The 24,136-nt window shown below is 33.2% G+C and overlaps 2 protein-coding genes across 2 annotated transcripts; both read left to right on the top strand.

Annotated features, from left to right (window-relative positions):
• The first annotated feature begins 1,555 nt into the window (after positions 1–1,555).
• On the top strand, positions 1,556–18,328 carry LOC130657591 (mitogen-activated protein kinase kinase kinase 7-like). Its single transcript, XM_057460578.1, has 13 exons — positions 1,556–1,744; positions 12,607–12,928; positions 13,422–13,718; positions 13,886–14,178; positions 14,281–14,325; positions 14,873–14,947; positions 15,627–15,707; positions 16,354–16,372; positions 16,589–16,663; positions 16,849–16,883; positions 17,129–17,215; positions 17,332–17,475; positions 18,093–18,328. Exons 2-13 carry the CDS (start codon positions 12,607–12,609, stop codon positions 18,171–18,173), a joined length of 1,554 nt encoding a protein of 517 aa, XP_057316561.1. The 5' UTR covers positions 1,556–1,744; the 3' UTR covers positions 18,174–18,328.
• Positions 18,329–20,068: 1,740 nt separating this feature from the next.
• On the top strand, positions 20,069–23,763 carry LOC130657748 (uncharacterized). The gene is made up of 5 exons (XM_057460756.1): positions 20,069–20,140; positions 20,266–20,328; positions 20,845–20,871; positions 21,655–21,696; positions 22,579–23,763. Exons 1-5 carry the CDS (start codon positions 20,069–20,071, stop codon positions 23,761–23,763), a joined length of 1,389 nt encoding a protein of 462 aa, XP_057316739.1.
• The last annotated feature ends 373 nt before the right edge of the window (positions 23,764–24,136 follow it).

Raw genomic sequence — 24,136 nt, 5'->3', positions numbered from 1 at the left:
GATACACCATAGCAGGTAGTAGGCAATTTCCAAGTGAGTTGCTGAGGTGTAGGCGATTTCCAAGTGAGTCTCGGAGATGTAGGCAATTTCCAATCGAGTTGCTCAGGTGTAGGCGATTTCCAAGTGAGTCGCTCAGATATAGGCAATTTCCAAGCGAGTTGATGAGATGTAGGCATTTCCACGAGATTTGCTGAGTGTAAGCGTTTTCACGAGATAGCCAGGTGTTTCCACGAGATACACCCTAGGCGAGTTAGCGTTTCCATGAGATACGCAGACGTTTCCACGAGATACGTTTTACTAAGGGTAAGGATGGAAACACACGCATCTGGTTTTGGCCCCCCTGATACCAAACCTGCCATCCTCCTCCCCTTTCCCCAAACTCAAGTGTAGTTATGACATGAAACAAAAGAAATATACCTCTAACATTATCTGTCATTGTTGTTGTTTGCTTTCGTGTTGTTGCTTCAGAACCATGGCAATTTATACATCTCTGCCGCCTAGCAGTCTTTATTCGCAAAAAAATAAGAAACAATATAAATCTCGATGCACGGTAACTTGTGCCGCTTGATGGCGCAACGTTGAAAAAAAATTAAATTTACTTTCGGGGTCGGTGTTTGTAACGAAGTGCCAGGGCTATTTCTGCCTCGCCATCCTTATATCAAAAAGAGAGAAAAGAGCCCTGGGATCGAGGTTGATAAAACCCTATGAAGGCTCCAAATAAAAAATTCTGTGCAAGAGTGCAGAGGGGTTGGTTAAAAAAAACCTGTAGGTTCATTGCATCATATGTTCGCTCGCGAAATAATATTAGAAAAACTTTATTAAAGATTTTATTTTAAATTTTGTATAGTGGAGTTGTAAAATCAAAAATGCCCTGTAAGGTTTTAAGTTAGAAAATGGAATCATGTATACCCCATTTCTGCAAACAAAACAAAATTGTGCAGTCTGTTCACAACGCAGTTGTACAATCAAGAATGCCCGGTAACGTTTAAGTCGGAAAATTCCCAGGTAAGTGTAGCCCCACCTCTTGAAAAAATCGCTTTAACTCGAACTATTTAGACTAAATTCGACTAACGTTTAACTCGAACATGCGCGTTAAGCCAAACTATATTTCTCGGTTCGCTGAAGGTTCGAGTTGCCGGGAGTCAACTCATTCTTGACCCTAGAGGTAAACTGGTTTTAATGTTAAAGAGCTCTAAGGACAAGATTGGAGTTAACTGTACGTTTTTTATTGGACATGCTAAGTTTCTCTTATGTATTCGACCGTGTTTTTAAGTATAATTGATTTCCTATAATACGTATAAATTCTTTAACTAACAGTTATTCTAGAACCAGTGTGTAATCTTTTAAATTAGAAAATTATAACTATATGCCTGCTAGTCTTTTGAGTGTTTTCTAAACATCGGTCTTTGGACCGGCGCTAGAATCTTAGTTCAAGCTTAAGTATGCCCCGCGAAACCATAAAAAGGGGTCATTTATCAAAGGTCCGTAAAATTGTACCATGCAATGATTGGTTGTTTAAAATTTGCCCGCCTTGGAAACCATTATTAATCCATAATGGATACTTTGTTTATTGCGAAAAAGCTGTAACTTCGCTTAGTTTAGTATAGCTATAGCTATACGTATTTTCTTAATTTTTTCTTGTCTCATGTTAGAAGAAATATAAAATCAACGAAACAAAGATACATAGTGTGGCTAGCTTATGGTGTTATCGTACTGTACTTAATTAGTGGCATTATTATTGACAGTAAGTTTATTTTATGGAATTTATTTACAATCTCCTTTATTTTTTCCAGATTTATATATATATTGAAAAGTATTTTTTTATAGTTCCATAGCCAGCTTACCGATTTTAGTTCTTATAGATATATGTATTATTATACTATTTGATAAGGCCCATAAAAATCCACTTAGGTAGAGAACAATGGAAAGATAAGATAAGATAATTTTATTAATCAAAAATAGCTGTACAGTTATAATAATTAAAAAAATTTAATATGAAGAGAAAAAACAAACAAACTATTTTTGAAGGGAGACCTTACCTAATAGCAGAAGCTATGACGAGGATAAGGCCACCCTTGGACGAGTACAATAGACGGCACAGGACACCAGATAAATGAACCGTGTGAGAACAAAGGGAAAATTTGTTACAAATTAATAAGAGGCAATAAAATACTTCTTTAGATCACTTTTTAGACCAAAGTAATCTATGGAAACAAATTTTTTAGTCATTGATGTCTGTATCTTATTCCAGGATTTAATGGTGTTAAATCTAATAGAATTTTTACCAAAACAAACGGTATTGACAGTAGGAAGATTGATCAAGCCAGCCTTTTCTGCACGAGTGCTCTGGGCATGGTTGAAGTCAACCACAAAAGTATTCTGGATAGTAGCAGGCATTTTATCATAAAAGAGCTTATGCAAAAACAGAATGTTCTGACACTGGACAATATCATTGAATTTGAGGATTTCCAGGTTGCCATAGATGATACTAGATGATGCTCTTCGAGATTCAAAAGTCATTAGTCTGATAGCAAAATTTTGTAAAACAGCAATACGATTAACATCAAGACTATTTGGTTGACCCCAAATTTGATTACAATATTGCAGGTGGGAATGAAAAATGGCATAGTAGACTAGGATAAGGACATTTTGAGGCACAAAATGACGAAGTTTAGCTAAAGCTCCATTAGCCCTCTTGAGCTTGGCAACAGTATTATTGATCTGAGTCTTCCAGCTTAAATCAGAATCTAATAGAACACCAAGATATTTAATAGAATCACTAGGCGTAAGCCTTTTAGCATTGATGAGAAGCCTAAAATCATAATTAAGAGGTTTATGTGCATGTTTAAATATAATGTATTCTGTCTTGCTAGCATTAAGAGAAATCTTATTAGCATTCAGCCAATGGCAGAGAAGCTTGAGGTCTAAATTCATTTGTTTAGCCAGTTGTTTCAAAGAGTCACTGAAATGCAGGAGGTTTGTATCATCAGCAAAGTGGTGTACCATAGAATAGTTAATTGCACAATTCAAGTCGTTTATATAAATTACAAATAAAAGTGGTCCTAAAACAGAGCCTTGAGGGACACCATGTCTGGTAAGATTATTTGCTGATCTAGCTCCATTTAAAGACACAAATTGTTGACGACGTATTAAGTAGGACCTAAATAAAGAGAGAGCATTACCTCGAATTCCATAATGATGAAGCTTTGTAAGCAGAATTTCATGGTCAACAGTATCAAAAGCCTTCTGGAGATCAATAAACACTCCACATGCATAATTTCCTTTATCAAGAGCATCCATAATTTTTTGAGAGATATTCATTAGTGATTGACAGGTTGAGTAATTTTTTCTGAAACCAAATTGTTGCTTATACAGGACATTGTTAGCTTCAAGAAACCCATACACCCGTTTATATATAAGTTTTTCAAATATCTTATCAATGTTTGAAAGTAAGGATATAGGTCGATAATTTGTAAGTTCCAATTTGGATCCTTTTTTATGAATAGGGATAACCCTGGCAGTTTTTAAATTAGAAGGAAAAATGCCTGAAGTAAAAGACAAATTTATAAGTTTAGAGAGTGGAACGGATAATTCAGTTTTAACAGTAGAAAAAATTTGGGCAGGAATGCTAAATGGCCCAGAAGATTTACCAAGGTCCAAGGAAGAAATACAATGGAGAACTTCAATATCATCAGTTGGTGAAAGAAACATTGTATTAGGAACAGAATCTTTTAAGTAGGAAGAGAAATGTTTTGATGTGAATGGGATGCCCATTCTTATATTGTCAGCAATTGATGAAAAATAATTATTAAAAGAGCTAGCAATTGTCACTGGATCAGTGACAAGTAAGTTATCAATGTTCATACAGGTTGGAGAAGCAGAAGCAGAAGAACGAACAGAAATTATATTTTTAACACCTTTAAAAATAGGTTGTTTAAGTGTTTTGCGCTGATGTCAAATAGATTGCCAAATTTGTTTACGCGTTGCCTCCAATGTATAAGATGTGTGCTTATGGCGAATGGTTGAAGAGATATAGCTAGGGATTTTGGTTTTTTGATGATGACCCAGCTCTACAAAATTGGTCCTCATTTGCTTTCAGGTAGTTCTTAGTTTACCCACGCAGGAGATGATGTCTTTTTTTCATGTGTTTCCAAGTTATTCAGCATTGCACTTGAAAGTCCAATGCAATGGCTTTACTAATCTTAATAAACTTTCTTTTGGTGCCAATGTGTCAAAATTGGTATATATATTACAGAACAATTTAATAGGTGATGTTTTATAGCTAAGACTTGTTAAAGAAAATTTTTAAAAATATAATCGACTTTGCAAAAGTCACAAACAGACACGGACACGAAAGTTGTGGAGTATTATATAAGTTAAATAAAGCTTTTTTTTACAATTAGCTTAGTTATTTAACCAGAAAGAGAGCTAGCCACTATAGTTTAATTTATTAGACCTTTATTGAAGCTGCTCCTCCCATCAGAACCACCTCACCCTTAAAAGAGAAAAATATTTTGACATATGGTGTTGACTTTTGCAGTAAACTTTCAAAATTTGAAATTTATTTATTGGTAGCAAGGAGCACGTCAGAAAGAAAATTTGATGCAATGACAAACGTTGAAAATTTTTAGGTGATAAATCTTCAAGAAGTGAGGATTGTTTTGAATGTTTGCTTGCTGAGGCTTTGTGAAATGTAACAAACAGACTTTATACTGATAACACAATTAGATATTTTGCAGGCCATAAAATGTCAGAGCAGGCTGAAAAGGTAGGGAAAAAATTGTGGAAACTAGACAAGTGTACTTTGAATTTTTCTGTTTCACAGGCATAAATGCTTCTGAAATACTCTGACATAATGCATTATAAATGAGCTGATACTGTTGAAGATCTCGATACATTTTGTGTTGTTTTTGATTCTGGAAAGAAAAAATGTACATGTGAGTAACGCTTGTGTAATGCTTTTGATCAGAAGCCTTATGTTGTTTGGCAAGGAATTTCAGATGGATCACACAGATCATGCTTTTTTATGTGAAACTAATCCAGGAATATCAATATTTGGTATTGTTTGTAGCTTCTGAAATATTTCAACCCACTCAAATTAAATCATCTAAAACAATACAGGTGTTAGTTATGTTGATGATTTCAATGAAAAAATATTTTGTGTGAGTAAATCTGCAATACTTTTAATCAATGACCAGTAGTAGTATTTATTTTGTGTGAGATAACTGTATTTTACATTAAATAAATACCTGCAGGGAGACCATCATCATTCTCGGCTTAACGTCCGTTTTCCATGCTAGCATGGGTTGGACGGGGTATATTAATGACCCTCTTCCAATCTGATCTAGACTGTGTTAGATCTAAACTCAACTTCCTCTGTATCAAGTCTGTCCTTATAACCTCCTGCCAAGTCTTTCTTGGTCTGACTCTGGGCTTTGCCCCAGGAACTATCAAGTCTCTACACTTTCTTACCCAATTATCCTCCTCCATTCTTTCCAAGTGCCCCAGCCAATCCAATCTTCTTATCTGGATAACATCTTTAATTCTATGGAGACTTAGCCTGCTTCTTAGCTCATCTGAACTCTTTCTGTCTCTCAGACTGGCGTTACACATCCACCTAACCATTCTCATATCATTCCTTTCTAAATGGTCAAGATCTTCCTGCTTCACTGCCCATGTCTCACTACCGTACAACATAACACTTCTTACACAAGCCTCATACAACCTACCTTTTACCTCATTTGACAGGGCTCTGCTAGTCAACAAAGGAAGTAACTCTCTGAACTTTTTCCAAGCAAAACCTATCCTGCAAATAACACTTATTCCAACACCCCCTTCACCGCCCAACATATCACCTAAGTAACAGAAGTTCTCAACTATCTCTAACGAGCCACTGTTGTACATCATTAAAGCTGGAAATACTTCATTCTCTATAATCTCACCTTTGCAATGCTTGCATACAAACTGAATGTGAGCTCTTAACCTTCCACTAATACTACTGCACTTCTTATGTACCCAATGCTTGCAAGTCTGACAAAAAATTGAGTTACTACCAACCCCTTTTCTGCAAACTCCACAAGGCCACTTTCCAACTACAAGGTCACACTTGGCTGCAATGCTACTAATCATGATTTTAGACTTTGCTGTGTTCACCCTTAGCCCTTTCTCTTCTAGTCCTTTCTTCCACTTCTCAAACTTTTCAACTAATTCTTCAATCGACTCTGCTTTAAGAACCAAATCATCTGCATACAATAACTCCCATGGACAACCTGTTCTGAACTCCATCGACAGCGCTTCTAAGACTAGAACAAACAATAAAGGACTACGTACAAAACCCTGATGTACACCAACATTTACACTAAATTCATCACTAAGTGAATCGTTAATCCTGACACGACTTCTAGCATTGCTGTACATAGACTGTACCATCATAACTAGCCACTCATCCACACCTAATTTTCTCATAGCCCTCCAAATAACTTTACGTAGCACTCTATCAAAAGCTTTTTCTAAATCTACAAAGGCAAAGTAGAGATTCTTTCTCTATCGTAAATACTTTTCCTGAAGCTGTCTGAGTAAAAATATTGCATCTGTAGTGCCACGCCCTAGAACAAAACCAAATTGCATCTTATCTATATATCAATTCTTTCTCTAAGTAACTTATCAATCACTCTTTTAATAACTTTCGTTACTTGATCAACTAACTTAAACCTCTATAGTTACCACTTTCTAATGGATCACCCTTGCCCTTGAAACAATCCATTATTACACTCGACTGCCACTCACTCGGAATAGCACCATCCTTTATAATCTGATTAGCAAAACTTGTAATAAGCTCAACTCCAATATATCCAGATGCTTTTACCATCTCTTCAACAATACCTAATACTCCTGCAGCCTTGCTAATCTTCAATTTCCTAATAGCCTCCACTACCCATTCTGTCTTGATCTGCATAGCTGGCCCTTCTACAACATCATCATCAGACAAATTATCCTCATCCCAATCAAACTCGGTGTTAAGCAACCTCTGATAATAATTCTCCCAAGATACCCTTTTCTCCTCCTCTGTGCTAGCCAAAACACCTTCATCATTACGTATACACTTCTCACCTACAACATCTTGATTAGTCTTCTTCATTTGCTTTGCTATCTCGAATACCTCATTGCGCTGGTCTTCCCTTCTCAACACATCTGCAAATCTGTTTCTCTCTGCTTCTGATTTTACCTTACGCACTGCTGTACGAGCACGACGCTTAGCTTCTAAGTAAATATTTTTACTACAACCTGACTTCCACTCTTTCCAAAGTTTCCTCTTTTTCTTTATACACTGGTCAACCTCATTATTCCACCACCAGGTCTGTCTATGTCTAGCTGGTCCTTTCGTCCACCCACAGGTATCATCAGAAGCTTCTAGAAGACAATTCTTCAAAGTAGTCCAAGTACTTTCAACATTGTCACTATCACATTGACCATTGTGGGCTAACTGCTGAACTTTTGCACTAAATTGTCTTGCTACAATCTCTTCCTTCAGCTTCCAGACTTTTTAACGAGGCCTGTACTTTCCCTTGGCTTCTTTAACACTCTTCAAGATAATATCACAAACCAGCAACCTATGCTGGGAAACACACTCTTCCCCTGATATAACTTTCACGTCCTTCACAACTTTCTTGTCTGACTTTCTAACCAGGAAGTAATCTATCTGTGTCTTACAACCACCTGACTCATATGTTATCAGCCTACTCTGTCTTTTACTGAATGATGTGTTGCAAACCACCATGTCCGTTGCCATTCCAAACTCAAGCAATCTCTCCCCTTCCTTATTTCTGCTCCCAAATCCATAGCCTCCATGCACACCTCTATAACCTTCAGATGACTTCCCAACATGACCATTAAAGTCGCCGCCCACCATGACAAGTTCAGTGTCTCCAAACTTTGATGTGACTGCTATTAACTCATCATAAAACTTATCTTTATCTTCCTCACTGAGTCCACACTGTGGAGCAAAAACTGACAGAAAAGTGACAATCCTATTACCTATCCAAAACTTTATCACTATAATACGACTATTAACACGCATAACATCTATTACTTTTTCTACCAACTTCTCTGCAACGAATATGCCAACTCCTCCATATCCATCACTATTACCAATCCAAAAAAGCTTATACCTTGCCCTCCTACCTTCCACAAATCTCACTGTAGCTCCTCTCCACCTGACTTCCTGAACACAACACACATCAACAGATCTACGTTCTAACATTTCAACTACTTCACCTGCTCTACCTCTCAGAGTACCAACATTTACACTAGCCATCCTCAACCTAGTGTTATCTACCTTGAAATGTGATAACTGGGTAACAGTCTGACGATGCTAACACCTGAGATCTGTCCTACCGTGCGCCACACCTTCATTCCTTAGAGTTCCAGCCCCGTTTATGCAAATTGTCTGATCAACTATTCTTACAGCCATTAATAAAGAGTTTTGGCATTGTTTTACAGCTGGATGCCCTTCCTAGCGCCAACCGTTTACAGACTGGACTGGGTGTTTTTTTAAGTGACACCATCACTATGTGGCATTTCATGGGACTTCCACAATCGCCCCTTTAAACTAAGGTATAGTGGAGGACGTTCCACTCCTCTCTTGTCTCTTAAAGAGACCCTTCACCCATCAGTAGTATAAATACTAATGTAGGTTATGTCCACCTATATAAGATCAAGTGATTGCAATAAGCAGTATTAAACTACAAAAAACTTTTAGTAAAATTTTTTTTGTGTTATAACAATCCAGAAGATAAGTTTTGCAGACTTTTTTTAGTTGTTTTAGAGTGAGAGAGGGTAGGTCATATTGGTGAAAGTGTTGTTGGATATTGTTCCAATTAAGAATAGATTGGTAACGTGTAGATTTGAGACCAAATGAGATAGTCCTAACAGAAGGTCTAGCTAGGAGTTTAATGCATTTACTTCTTGTTGAATGATAGTAGACCAATTTAAAAATATCACAAATATTACCTGGAGAATGCAGATTTATAATATTGAAATTTAAATTATGTTGAGAAAGAGTAAGAATGTTAAGATTAAGAAAAATAGGATTTGATGGTTAGTTAAAATTAGATTGGGCAGCTTTTTGTAAGCGAAAAATTCTACATAACTTTGAAGTGAGACCCCACGTTTGTGGACTATAAGAAATATGAGAAGAAAATAAGGCATGGTAAATTGAAAGTAGGATATCCTTAGGCACATAATATCTTAGTTTGCAAAGAGCTCCATTTGTATTTCTTAATTTATTGCCAATATAAGATATGTGAAAATCCCAATTCATCTATTAATATACCTAGATATCTTACATGAGATGAAAATTCAAGTTTTTTTCATTTAATTTCAACCTTGTATCATAGTTGACTACTTTATTTTTTTGCCCTAATAGAATCAGTGTTTGCTGCATTTAATGCTATTTTGGTCCATAGTCTATATTTAAATGCTTCTGCATTTTTTTAGATCATGGTTAGCATATTATGAGGGATATTTATTCTTAAATGGATCTTGTATTCATATATTGTATTTTGTTGATGCTTTGCAGGTTCAATCACCAATGTTCCAAAGCAGCAAACTGTTGATTCTTTTTTTTTGAAGCGCTAATACAGATAATCAAAAAAAAAAAGTTACCAGGTATACATAAACATTAGGAAGATGTTGAAGTTGGGAGGAGAGCACTCTTTGTGTAGAAAGCTATTCGAAATATGCTGAAAAACCTCTGCAATTTGTGCAGACATGACCAGTTTTTTAAAATAATGCAAGTAAAAATTTGTACTATGTGACACAAATTTAAAAAAAAACTTTTATTTTTAATGACAAAATTATACACGTTAGGTGTAGAAAGGTTAAAAAGGGGACAGATTGGATAACTACAGAATGCTTAACAAGTACTGCATTTTTCTCTGTAGAGTAAGGTATTCTTTCAAATTACAATGGAAGGGCATTGTCAAGTTATCAAGTATTCACCAAGTTGCATTAATAGGCATTTTAAAATGTTACAGGGAAAAATAAATAGTTTGCTTTAAATAAGCTGTTAGTGATCGGAATAACCTGTGAACAAGTTCTTTATCATTAGCAAAGGAACAAATTGCAGAGGCTATGTTAACAGTGACTGATGACAATTCAGGTGGTATGAAATCTTACCATAATAATTAGTTTAAAAGTTTTACATAATGAAATACTAGAACTGAGTTAGTCTTGTAAGAACTTGTTGCAAGAAGACAATAAAGAAAGTATCAGACTAATTAAAAATCATTTGCTAAAAGGAAAAAGTGAGTACAAAAATAATCTTTTTAAAGTTTAATGCTACAAAGGTTAAGTGTGAAAGCAGGAAGCTGGAGAAAATTCATGAGTTGATCAAATTGAATACAAATTTAAATTTAAGATTGGGCAGAGAATACTGCTGTGTGAAGAAGGGTACATTATTATGAAACGCAACTTAAAAATTTTAATGCAAAATCTTTAATTGACTTGAAAACGTTAAAGACAATTTAGAGTTTTATAAGAACTTAACTTGTGAACTACAAGAACAAGTAGACAACTTAGACACTTTATTTTTACAAACATTCAAGAATGAAAAGTACACCGATAAAGTAATCTTTGTGTTGTATAAATTTTTAAAAAGAAACATCAACAATTTATTTTAAGAAAACTTGATAAACTTCTTAAAAAAAATTAATGGTAGAATTTTGATTATGATGTTCTCCCTGAAAAAACGAAGGGAAAGTATTAGCAGAACGCATCATATGTGGATTGCATGTTTTAGCTACACAATTAGGTATTTCTTCTTTATCTTTCTATTCACAAAACCTTTAAAGCTGTTATCTCAAATAATTATTTATTTGATGTTAATGGTATGCCGTTGTTAACTTTGCAGTATAGTTTCTATATTTTTTTAAATAATAGTTGGAAATAGAGATGAGTTATACTTGAAATCTCCTTATTTCACTATCCTATCTTATTATTCTCAAGACAGTTTGATTATATTTCTTTTGGCAATGTAGTAATGAAAGTTTGAATGTAGAATGAAATTTTTCCTTAAAAAATTATTTTATTGAATTTTATTTAACCTTAATGAAATGGGACCGGATGCTTTGCTTTCCATAGGTACCATAAGATCATGGGGAATTTAGAAAAAACTTGCGACATGTAAATATTCTTTTTTCTTTGAACTTTCACAGTTGACTAGCTGTACACAATATGGAAAAGGTCACTACAAAGTACAGGGTAACTGCCTACCAAGTTTGCCTTTTTTAAAAAAAACTTAAACATATATACTCATCCTTTTGCAAATACATTGTGTAAAAATTACTTTTTTTATTTTTTTAATTAATTAATTGGATACATTTAAAGTCAAAGTTAAAAAGTGGGCAAAGTATCTACAGGTTACAGTGTAACTTATAATGACTTCTGCACAATTCTGTTGTCGGATACCCTTGAAAAAGTCACTAAATTTCAGTTTGAACAGGCAAATACTCAACACATGCAGCTTTTTTAAAAAATTGAGAAAAACTAATTGAAACATCACTTTGCTTGAATAGCATTAAATAACGTTGAATGTTTTTTTTCTGAATGAAACATACATGAATAATTTAAACCTTTTAAAATGATCCAAAATAAGAACTAAATAGAAAATCTAATAGAAATTAATAAAACTTTATAATTGTTTTATGTCATTATCATCAATTGATTTGCTCAAAACACATGCTATAAATGTGTCCAAGCAATGGAAAAGATTAGTAACTTGGATTTTGATGTCAGTAATGACCCATGAATACAGGAAAAAATATTTTAAAATTTATTTAATCTAATTTAAACCTGTTACTTGTTAAATGTAGAGTTGATCAAAAGATTGTATATTAGATCACAAGCTTTTGAGACTTATTAAAGTTTTGAAACACGCAAATCTTTTCAACTTTGTCCAATTTTCTTTCCAGGTGATCCATACGTGCTCAATTAAATTGGTAGTTATTTCCATCTGTTGGCCTCAGACTTACAATTGAAATGTATTTAGTTCGCCTCAGACTTACAAATGAAATGTATATAATGACTTTAATAATGTTGATATATCTTTTGGTGTTGATCCATTGTTTTGACATTAAAATTTTTACATTAACTTAAAGCTAGGTCAACCCACCTGTTTTGGAAAGGACATTAATAAAAATTTTAACCCCCATATCTTCTTAACCTTTTTATCAAAAGCACATGTTTTTTTGAACTATATCAACATTTCTAGCTTTACCTAATGAGGCAATGGGTTCACACATTTCTAAAAAAATTTTCATATTAATGGGTCATTGCTGACATCATCAAAATTCACTTGACGAATACTTTTCAATGTTGTTCTGCCAAATTGTTTTTTCCACAGGCTACTTATTAACTATATTATATAATAAAACTCTGTTGTTTTAGATTTTGCAAGAATATGCAGAGACATTTTTTATCAAATTATTATAAGTTTTTATCAAATTATTTTAAGTAATAAAAAACTTAAAATAAACAATAGAGGCAAAAATTTCAAAAATGGTATTTGCTTTTGCTTGAGATTGCTGGTAAATATTATCTTATATTTAGATGGCATTTTTTAGTTCGTCTAAAGTAGGAGCTGAAATAAAGGCTCTTCGAGAAAAGTTGCACCACTTAGAAGTGTTTGACATCCCCTTGAGTGTGACATCAGAACTTTTGGGGGAAGGCTCCTCTGCAGTTGTTTTTGAATATACGCTAGGAGGAAAAAGAGGTGCATGCAAAAAACTCAAGAGGAAAGTGTCCGAGAAGGCTATGTTAAAGGCTGCGAATTCTCTGCTTGACTTAAAGCATGAGAACATTTGCTCTTTTCATGGATATTCCACCAGACCATCAGCAATAATATTGGAGTATTGCTGTGTTGAGCTAACAGGTGAGTTTGATATCTTTGATTCACAAAGTTTCACTATTTTATGTTGTTTTTACATTCTCTGGATTTTATTATTAAAACATAATTTTTTTGTTAATTGGAAATGGTAATACATAACTAAAGGCTTTTTTAAATTGATAACCCTTTTTATTTTTATTCTGTTAACATCTGTCCTAATTAAAATTTTATCAACTTGATATATTCCATAGGGCAAATTACCAAGTCCATTTGTCTTAACTCTAAATTATGATTTGTTTCTTTAGCATATGTTTTTCACAAATTTAAAATTTTTAGACTTAACGTCAGTTGGAAATTTAAAAAGATCCCAAATTAATGTTTGAAAGAAATTGCTCATTGCATAGCTATTTATGAAATATGTACTAGGCAAGAAACTATCAATTTCATTGGCAAAATTCATATAATTCTTTGCCAATGATAAACTGGTTATGATGTTTGATTGTCATGTTATAATTTCACAAGGTGTAATTTTTGTTAGGTAATGACGGCACTTCAATAAGGGCACATAATATGAGGGAATTATTAAATTACTTCAATGATTATGAATATTTTAATTTTGAAGAGAGGGAAGATTACTGCAGACAAGCAAGCAGTGGTCTAAATTTTTTGCACTCCAAAAATATTATTCACATGGATATCAAACCAGCAAATATGTTGGTGGATGGGACAAATGAAAAAATTGTGGTAAAGCTGACAGATTTCAATGAGTTGTCTATCTTCAAAGATACGTGTGTTACCACAACAACATCCATAGGAAATGGAAAGTCCCTTAAAGGTAAAATTTGTGTAATTAAGGTGTTGCTCCATTCATAACAGTTTAAATAAGCTTTTTAGTAATAGAGCCACCCTACGATCTTGACATTTATTCTTATCTCTTATTTAGTTTTATTTTACTACCACTTTTGATAAATTAGGTGAAATGTCCCTGTAATGTCTTTGTAGGAACTACTTTGGCTTATGTAGCCCCAGAACTAGTCTGTGGCATTACAACAAAAACAAAATATACTGACATCTATGCGTTTGGTATTTCAATGTTTGAAATACTTGGTGACAAGGAGCACCCATGGGAAGGTGTTTTGATACCTCATGAGTCACTTTTAAAGACTGCAATTGAAGCAGGTACTAGACCTGACATTTCATGCATCCATGGTTTGTATGCTGATCCTTCTAAGATTGTTAACCTGATTCAAGAATGTTGGCAATTTGATCCTAATGTCAGACCAGATATACAAAAGGTACTTCTCATTCTGCAGTGGTTTTCACTGTCTTATTTAAATATGAGTTTTTTTTTCTTTTCTATTGAATGTTGTAAAACTAATTTAATAAAATGTACATAGGTTGTAGATGTTTTGAAAATGTCAGACAAAGGCAAGACTTCGAATGTAAGTTTTTAAATAAATGTCCAACTCACTGGATTTTCTTTTGAGTTGTTACTTGTGTTTTGACTCTGTTAGGTATTCAGTATACGCCTTTAAATTTGCATAACTGTTTACTAGGAATTTTCATGAAATGCTTCTTTCTATATTCCTTGTTCTACTTGCTAACTACAGTAGTTAGATTTGTTGCTTATTATGTCTTTACTTGTCATTGAAAATGTGTCGCCACCAACGAAGTGTTTCCTAACAACAAAGAAATAAACATTCTTGTAATTCTATATGAAAGAATTTGTCAAGTTCATTGTTTCAATATACATGTCATGTGAACATTTTTACTGTATTTCAGAAGAACTTTATACTATGAACTGTCTGTCCTAAATACTTACATTAAACTCGTAGGCACTTTTATTGCTACATATTTGCATTCGCTATTTGCGTTGGGGCATTACTATATTTGTTACTGAGGCTGCTTATGGACATATTTATTTTATTTACAAGCTATTAAATTTCAGTAATAAAGAAAATTGACCTGCATAATGAATTATTTTTTTAGGATAAAAAAAGGATTGTTAAAATTGAGAATGATAAATATGTTGAAGCTACTGATCAAGAATTCTTGGAAAAAAAGGTAATGCTCTAGTTGTACAAATATAAGTTTGTGATTGTGCAAAATTTAAATGGCAATTACTTTATTTGGAGAAACTTTCGCGAATGAAGAAATTCGGAAAATTCCGCGAGATTAACTTTCACGAATGAAGTATTTTGCAGTTAGAAAAAACTTCTAAATTCTTAGCATAATTGAAAATGTTATAAATTTTCTTTCATGAAATAAGATTTCTAAGTATTTTGTGCGTTTTTGGTGAAAAAAAGATAAAATAGCTTACAGGATAAACTTTTGCGAATAAAGAAATTCGGAAACTTTCGCGAGATAAAGTTTCGCGAATGAAGAAATTTTAACGAGATAAACTTTCGCGAAAATGTAGAAAAATCGCGAATTCGCTCTCGTTTCGTTTCGTTCTCGAATTCATTTCTCTCGCTAAAGTTTCTCCAATTAAAGTATCCACCAAACATACAGATATTTTAAGCAGGAAGAATGTCATAATCCTCTAACTACAGAAAAGTTTGATTGTATGTTTTTAAAATTAAACAAAGTTTAAGTGAAGTTTTTGTTAACGTCGCCCGAATGATCCTGCACATGTGTCTTCCACTTCAAAATTTGAGATGAGTTCAGATTCTATTATTGTATGTTAAAAAAAATCTTATTTAAAAATTTAACAAGTTTTTTGACTGTGTTCTTGTTTACTTAGGTTGTTAATGCCGATAAGCCTGATTGCTTAAAGGATTTTTCAGCGCGAGATAACAGTTTAAGTATAAAACAGATTAACCAGGTAACCTTAACTTATAATTTTAGGTTATACTTCAGTTCATTGATAAATTTAATGAGAAAGGTGGATTGAATTTCAACTTATCCATCATTAAGGAGTTCACAATTTTGTCCGTTTTGCTTAAAGGGAACCCAAGGTGTAAAATGATGTTGGACTTATATTATGTAGCTTAAAAATTTGGTTAACAAGTCTTTTTAAATTTTTTTAAAAAGCTCTTTTCGTTCTCAAGATATTCGCATTTAAAGAATTTTAGATTAAATTATGCTGCATAAATTATGATGTCATATTTAAGTAATACCAAATTTTGACATTTTCTGTCATCAGTAATTTTAGACCTGTTAAGGGATGTGCATTTAAACTTTATCAATGCATAAAGGTGAATTGATCAACATAATTTTTTTTGCCAAAATGTCGGCTGGTTCCAGGCCTCCATTTTTTTTGCTAATGACCCAATAACTCGGAATCTGCTACTTTGTTTCCAATGACATTTTCTGCATAAGCTTGTATAGGTCCTATATGTTTACTCACAAAATTTTATTGGAAACCGACATCCAGATTTTAAGCTACGGGATCTCCAGAAAAAGATTAAGATAGAGGTTCATTGTAATAGGTTTTTTATGCTTATGTAAACCAGTGTTCTTTTTTTCAGGATGCTGTTGAATGTAGTAGTACGTATCATTATGTTTCTCAGCTTTTTGATTTTTTACTTATTACAATCGTGAATGAATTATATTGAACAATTTATTGGAAACCGAAAAGTAATTCGAGAAGATGATACAAACATTTATTGTAAAAAAAATATTTATCAGGTTTTTTGATATATACAATATATGCATTTTAACTGGAAATGTGGAGTAAAGTACATTTTTTTAACTTTCCTTTAGTTCCTGGAGTTGATTTTGCATGTGTTGAGAGGTGTGAGGTTATAGGTGGTAATTATCAGATTTCCTTAGAACCAGGTGTGTTGGTAAAATTGTTCCAAACTTTCTAAGCAAGTTGAAAAATGGAAAAGCTATATTAGCATTATAATAGCTCCTCTTGTGTGATCTTCTTAAAAAAGGACCATTGACTATAATATGTACCATTACTCCCAGAACACTGTTGCCACATTAAAAATAACTGACTGTTTCGCGTTTTGTCATAGAAACTGAACAGGTTGAGACATTTCATTCTTCTTTGGTAAGTCAAAATGTGTGGACAATTTTGCGGAGACAGAAATCTTTGTATTATTATCGCGCTATTTTAAAATTGTCGTAACTTAATTTTTGTTTGTTGAAAGACGAAAGTAATTTATTCTTATCGTGTCGACATGCAATTGCAACGAAGTCACATAAAAAGTGGTTTTTACTGTGTCTCACCAACTTTTCTATGCTTATCTAAAACATCGTATTATTTGTCTTATTTTCTTCTTTTTTAAATACTAGAATATTGGAGGACCCTTTATATGTGAATGCAAAAGATCGTTCATTGTAAAATCAATGTACCAGATGCATTTAAAAAAGTGCATAGGGGTAGTTTTTTAATTTATGCTTAAATTCTTTCACATTTGAATTATCAGTGATCAATTTGTGTTTAAACATTTAAGTTGTAATTTATTAAGTATTTAGTATATAATGCTTTTATTTAGGAAAAGGAAAACAGAAATGAAGAAGGAGCACTAAGTAAAGAAAAAGATGAAAACAAGAGAAAAAAGGAGGAATATAATAAAATAGAAGATGAAGAAAAAGAAAAAAGGAAAGATAGAAAAGAAGAAAAGAAAAATGAACAAGAAGTAAGAACACTAGTAACTAGCCTAAGTTCCATTCCTGGAAAAAGCACAATTTAAATATGATCTTTTCTTGATGCATTAAAAAGTTAAGTTCTTATGATAAATTAACATATTGTAAACATGATAATTTTGACGTACATAAGGTAAAGATCTCTTTTGAAGTGGTAACATTTACGCTGTGTATTTTGATTATTCACAATTTATATCAGTCAAATAGGCTGATTTATAATCTGAAACGTTATTAAATTACCGTATATTTAAAATTTTGAAAGGAATAAAAATAGAAAAATATGGTGAAACATAGACCCACTTTTCATTTTGTGTGGTTTTATTATACTGGTTATTTTAAGGTGATGATATGTGATAATTCAAATTTAAATTAGAAGAGCATATCGGGTGAAGATCAACTTTTCTAAAGAAGTAAAAAAGTCTCTGTTATTCTAACTAGTTGTCTCAATTTTAACTTTTTTTTTGAAATGCCACACTTTGTATTTGTGAACATGTTTAAATATTAAATAAATTTGAAATGGACAAATTTTTTATACTACTATAATCGTTATTACTGTTACTATACAATTATTAGTTGCTAATATATAGATACTAAATATATCATTTTTTAGGATGCCATATCTACAAGAGATTCTCCCTCCAGCTATAAAGTAAGTTATTATAAGATGTCACAATATAGTTTCACATATTAAACTTAGGAATAAATATAGAAAAAGGACGATACCATCATAGTCATAAGAAAAAAGATAGTATGTTGGCCTGCGATGTTCCATCATTTAGCATTTAGCTAATTATTAATCTGTTGCACAGACCTCCTAAAGTACACCAGAACTTCGAAATGACTAATTAGCATTCGAAGGTCTTTTTTACATTTCCATGGTATGGTTGAGATTAAGGTCCAACATGCAAATTATTGAATAAAGGTGCAATACCAACAATTTTCCACAAAAAGTATATCAACACCAAAGCCTTTCGCACGTTTGATGGCTGACCATTGAGAAATGCAAAGAATGTTTACTTTTTCATATCAGAGTTTTTTAGCAAAACGGATGGCTATCTTCGATCGCCTGAATGTCAAAAACACTATTGAGTGTATATTGAAGCAAACCCCCCTTCTAAAACATAAGAATCAATGTCTGTTTTGTTTGGTTAAATAATTTCCTTATTTCACGCGATGGAAAGGATCCATAGATATAGGTGCAGGATTTTCTTCTAGCCATGGTATTGGTACCATATTTGTTTTATGGCAGACACATGAAGCATTACGAATAATATTCCATTTCTTTAATGAGGTTTCTAAGTTTCTTCTTCAAAATGATGTTCTATGCTTTCTTTTTGAAATGTTTTGTCAGGATGATATGGAAAATTACTTTACCAGACCGCATGGTTTTGGTCATTGACGGGATAACCCATCTGTGAAAGATGTAGGCTGCAGCAACACCTTAAAATGTCATTTTTAACTGTTTGTTCAATTGTTAGTAATGTTTGAGGTGCTTTTGGAGTGTATATTCTAATTGATCACCCATACGTAGGAATTAAATTAGTGGAAAAGTCCCTTCTTTTTACTTCTTCCCGGCAATGGGTGATTAAGAATAAATAACAACTCAATATGGTGATATTGGTTTTCTCGCCTCGTTAACTTGGCAAAGCACATATACAATACAGTATTCTCGCCTTGTTGGCTTGGCAAAGCACATATACAATACACCTCGCTTCGTTGGCTTAGCAAAGCACATATACAATACACCGACATTCTCGCTTCGTTGGCTTGGCAAAGCACATATACAATACACCTCGCCTCGTTGGCTTGGCAAAGCACATATACAATGCACACAACTATGATGAACGGCATGATGATCAGCAACTGGATGAAAAACGTGGGAGCTTTATAGTCTTTTTCTAGAGAAGAAAAACCGTGAAGATGACCATTTGTTATGCCGTGCATCTTGCAATATATATCTTCGTAGTCTGTTTTCCACGATTTTCGTCATAAACTCGAAGTTTGGTGGTACATGAAAAAATAAAAGATATGAAGAACATTAAACACTGTTAGCAAAAGTTTGCGACGCCAAGGCCAACTGACGATCGAGGAAGAACCCTTGCGAGAATCGCCTGAAATGCTAAGTCACTGCGCATGAGCAGTCACACCTGCAAAGCATTGCCGTACAGAATCTGAAAAGAAACTTAGTTTCCAGCAATCTGCGATAGTGGAAACCTGGTATTCTAGAATTTTTAGTTAAAAGCTATTTTTATAGCTAAAGCCTTCCCATTCTGGAATTTTTAATCAAAAGCTATTTTTATAGCTACAGCCTTGATAGTCCAACTGTAGGACGCCCACATTGTGGGAGGTCTAGGTTCAAATCCTAGTCAGGGCTTTATACACTGGAAATGTATAAAAGTACACGTGCAGCAAAAATGTTAAAGAAAAAAAGGACATGGTTTGAATTGTTTTTTTAGCATGCATGTACTTAGTCGAATAATCAAATAGTCAAATACTTTTACTATTAATTTGATTTGGTGTATTTAGACAAAATTTAACACCATTTTAAATAAATAAACGGCCCTCTTACGTCTTTTTCTTATGACTATGACGCTATTAAGTAATCTATGTTACAAATATCAAATTGTGATCACTATTGCGGTTGCCGCTGGGATTGATGTACTGTGAGAAGTTAATGAGATTGTACATAGTGTTTCTCAAGTACAGCATTCCTCAAACTGACAAAAGTTAACTGAATATTTTTAAATTATTAGTTTTTAATTAAAACTTTGTTTCGTTTTTAGTCAGTACCGAGTGATTCAGAACTATTTGGTGATTTACCTGATATAGAAAATTCTTCCATTGAGGTGTGATTTTACATTTGTCTAATTTAAATTGATTGAATTTAAGTTTAATTTAAATTAAACCTTGTTACTATCTTGCCTGCGAGAATAGTATTGGTTTCCAACTCGTAACAAACTAACGAACTATTAATATCCCAAATCATCAACGAGGTTTAGTTTTCAAAGTTTTATTTAAAAAAAAGTTTCCTAGACCGTTTCCAACACCGCAGCAGAACATTTCATCTTAGTGCAACGCGCTAACCAACTGGGCTATCGTGACAAAACTAAATTGGACTGGAAATCTTAAGTTTTTATTGTGTCCAAAATGTTCCTTCAGCAACTGACCAGAGTCATTTAAGAGGCTTTAAAACATCTCATGGTTTGTGGTCACAGACCAAGTAGCATACACCACTTTGACTTTCCCAAATGTAAATTAGACAACAGAATTGGGTGTGTAAATATTATGAATGTGTTGTAGTTGCACCATTTTAATGCGAGATAATTTATGCAGCTTCTGTATCTTTTTGAATTTATATTTAGTCTGTTGGAGAAATGATCAACCAAGAGGTAAGGGGTATACGCTTTTCAAACAAGTTTTAACCCTATTCAGGTTAGGGTCTTAGTGACTACTTGCTAATTTTGAAACATATTTGGCACTATTGTTAACTGACATACAATAATTAAAATGGCGGAAAAATTTATAATTTTGGTCACTTGCAAAAGTTTGAAAATTGCTAGTTTTTTAATATTTTTTTAATATATAATATGCAGACATACTTTAAAAAATTAAATTGCACGAATTATTTTCTTCCGAACCTAGAATATTTATTTTCATTACAGTTTTACTATTGTTTTTTAAAAGTGCTAAAATGAGTATTTTTATTTCGAAAAAGATTCGATATGATACTTAGCACATTTGTGTTACAATGTTATTAAGCCAACTCTAATGCAATAAAAATGTGGTGGAAAACAGACTAAAACTACGAATATTATCATAAAAACTTTAAAATACGCCCACATTGCGCAAAATAATACGTGATGGCGTAATAAGGGCGTAAACACTACGCCATTAAATATAAATCTATTATATTGATCACTGATCGTAAAAATACGCTTAATATTCTAAAAAGAATATTTTTTTATTTTTTTCAGAAGGAGCCCTAGCAATTTTAAATATTTTTTAATATATCAACTTCATATGATAGAAACTCCGAAAATGTCAATTAAAATAAACCAATCCATCAAAAGTTAAGTAAAAAACAGAAGAGTAAGATATCCCCCCCTAACCAGAATAGGTTTAAGAAATGCCTTTCCAAAATAATATTCGTGACATATAATTCTTGTTTTTAGCCTGAAATAATTGAAAATACATCGGATCATTCAGACAGTCAGGTATTAATTGTTTTCTTTTAACATTCATTATAAACAAACAAAGTAGATAACAGTGAACATTTTACTGGTATTGTACAGGCAAGAGTTAAGTTTTCTGTGTTATTGAGGTAAAGTGAGCTTAGCAAAAAAAGGGTCAGCGAAGCGGACAAAATAAGAAAACAGGGATTTATAGAAGAGAATGATCACCAATGTCTGGATTAAATTATTCTTTATTTTAGGACCAAATTGCTGTTAATATACGTTTGAATATGAAAAACACATGAAACAATAAGTTCAAAAATCTTGTGTGATCTGTGTTTACATGCAAAATATAACTGCAAAAAAGAGAAAAAAATCGTTACGGCAATACGAAATACGTTATACAAAGGACGTGCGAACCCGTGGATTATTCCACGAGCTACCAATTAGTCTCTTTAATAATAGCCGTCGTCTGTCTGTTTGTCCTTCTGTTACGAGAACACGAAATGCGATATAAAAAGGACGGGCGACCCCGTGGATTTTTCCACGGGGTCGCCCGTCGTCGATCTTTCTCTGCACAAAATAGTACCGCAGTATCAAACCACACGAAATGCGGTATATAATGGACAAGCGCACCCGTAGATTTCTCCATGGACTATCGACTTGTTTTAAATAATAGTGCAAAAATTTCCGAAATCAAAAAATATGTGCTATAATGTTTTTTTATTAGCGATAACTAGTACTTATATTGCGTTTATACTGAAATGGGTTTTCAATATAATTATTGAGCTCCAGTAACTGTGATTTATTTGATGCAAGTAAGCCTAATTGTTTCCAAGGCTGCGTGGAATTGGAATCGATCTCAATTTTCCTGATGCTTGTTTAAGAAGGTGTAAATGTTGTGAAAGTTTTTCCTTATTTTAGAGAAAAAATGGCAAATCAAAAAGGCCCAAACGGTTATGTCCATTCTGTTTGAAATTAAGATACAAATTGAGTAGGCATTTAAGAAAAAAACATCACGACAACAAAAATGTCAACAATGCGATGAAGTTGCCAAAGATCCAACGGGATAAAATATTTGCAAAGATTCGGAGAGAAGGCATTGTAGTATTTAACAAACAACAAGCAGCGAATGATATTCCCAAATATCAAAGTGAACGGGATAACAAAAAAGGCAAACCTTTGTCCCGCTGCAGCTACTGTGATGTCGTGGTCATTAAAGAAAATTACTCAAGGCACAGAAAGAAATGCGCTGAAACGACAAATGACCATGTTACGTCTGTGCCACTGTCGTTGCTTGAAGTAAAGGAGCATGACGGCTACAATCCAGTTTTCTTAGACAGAATTGTGGCAAAATTTAGAAATGATAGTATTGGCAAGATATGTCGAACTGACAAGACAATCTTGCTCATAGGATCTTGTTTTTTTTGGCAATTAAAAGGAAAGAGGGACAAAGTGTTCGAAGTGTCAAGATCAGTAAGACAGGACATGAGGCGAATAGCCCATTGTTATAATCACTTCAAGGTAAAAAAAGATGTCTTACATACACATAATAATAGTCATGACATGTTCAATCGGCGGAATTTTGACTTTTTGGCAAGCTCCATCGAGGAGTATACAAAAAGCAGCACGGATGAAATGAAAGCTGGCTTGAAGGAAAATCTTTTTTACCTAATTAAACGAGCGGCACAAGTTTTACAGTTCTACTTGTTCAATCAAGGTAAGGATGAGGAAGCAGAAGAAGTCGGTAGGTTTTTGGTTTCTTGGAAGGGGTGGAAGCAATATTTATTTGCAGATGCTAGTTACAAGCTTAACACCAACAGACAAATCAATCTGAGAAAGCCACAAACACTCCCACTTGAGGAAGATTTAACTAAACTACGAGAACATGTTATAAAGAAAATGGAAGAGCTGTGTTCTGCGTTTCATTACGATGATTTACAGACTTACACCGAACTGAGAAATGTAGCCATGACAAGACTAACTTTGTTGAATGGGAGAAGAGGTATGTGTGTTGTCTTACAGGTTCTGTACTGTAATTACCATTTGCAGCTTTTATTGGCTAAAATTGCTAAAATTAACAAACTTGATTCTTTGAGCGTGTTGTGATGTTAAATAATTTATGATATTCCACCCTTGTTATATTATATGAATAAGGCGGGAATTTTGTAAACATCTACTAACACATGTTTTGTTTAAAAATGAATCCCTTTAAGAAACTTACTCTACATAGATTATTCTTTATTAATAACAGTTTATAAATGAAGCAAATATTACGTGCCTATGCTTGTTCAATATCAGGTTTTATTCTCGGTAAGACAATATTACTTATTAAATGGATGACTATTAATTTTTAACCAATAGGCATTCAATATCTGCTTATTATTTTGCAGCAGCTCACATAGCTCTCGCCTGTAGTTTTAATTTGCTTTTTTGTCACTTTAAATTTAACTAGACATTCACAAATTCGATTTCCAAAAAA

The sequence above is a fragment of the Hydractinia symbiolongicarpus genome, chromosome 9, assembly GCF_029227915.1.
Source record: "Hydractinia symbiolongicarpus strain clone_291-10 chromosome 9, HSymV2.1, whole genome shotgun sequence".
NCBI lineage: Eukaryota > Metazoa > Cnidaria > Hydrozoa > Anthoathecata > Hydractiniidae > Hydractinia > Hydractinia symbiolongicarpus.
This window is presented reverse-complemented; position numbering and strand designations above follow the sequence as displayed.

Coding starts and splice junctions, on each gene's coding strand:
- LOC130657591 (XM_057460578.1), top strand. CDS start 12,607: ATGGCATTTTTTAGTTCGTCTAAAGTAGGAGCTGAAATAAAGGCTCTT. Junction 14,326..14,872: donor ACAAAGGCAAGACTTCGAAT/GTAAGTTTTTAA, acceptor TTATTTTTTTAG/GATAAAAAAAGGATTGTTAA. Junction 14,948..15,626: donor AAGAATTCTTGGAAAAAAAG/GTAATGCTCTAG, acceptor TTGTTTACTTAG/GTTGTTAATGCCGATAAGCC.
- LOC130657748 (XM_057460756.1), top strand. CDS start 20,069: ATGACGCTATTAAGTAATCTATGTTACAAATATCAAATTGTGATCACT. Junction 20,329..20,844: donor TAGAAAATTCTTCCATTGAG/GTGTGATTTTAC, acceptor ATTTATATTTAG/TCTGTTGGAGAAATGATCAA. Junction 21,697..22,578: donor CGGATCATTCAGACAGTCAG/GTATTAATTGTT, acceptor TCCTTATTTTAG/AGAAAAAATGGCAAATCAAA.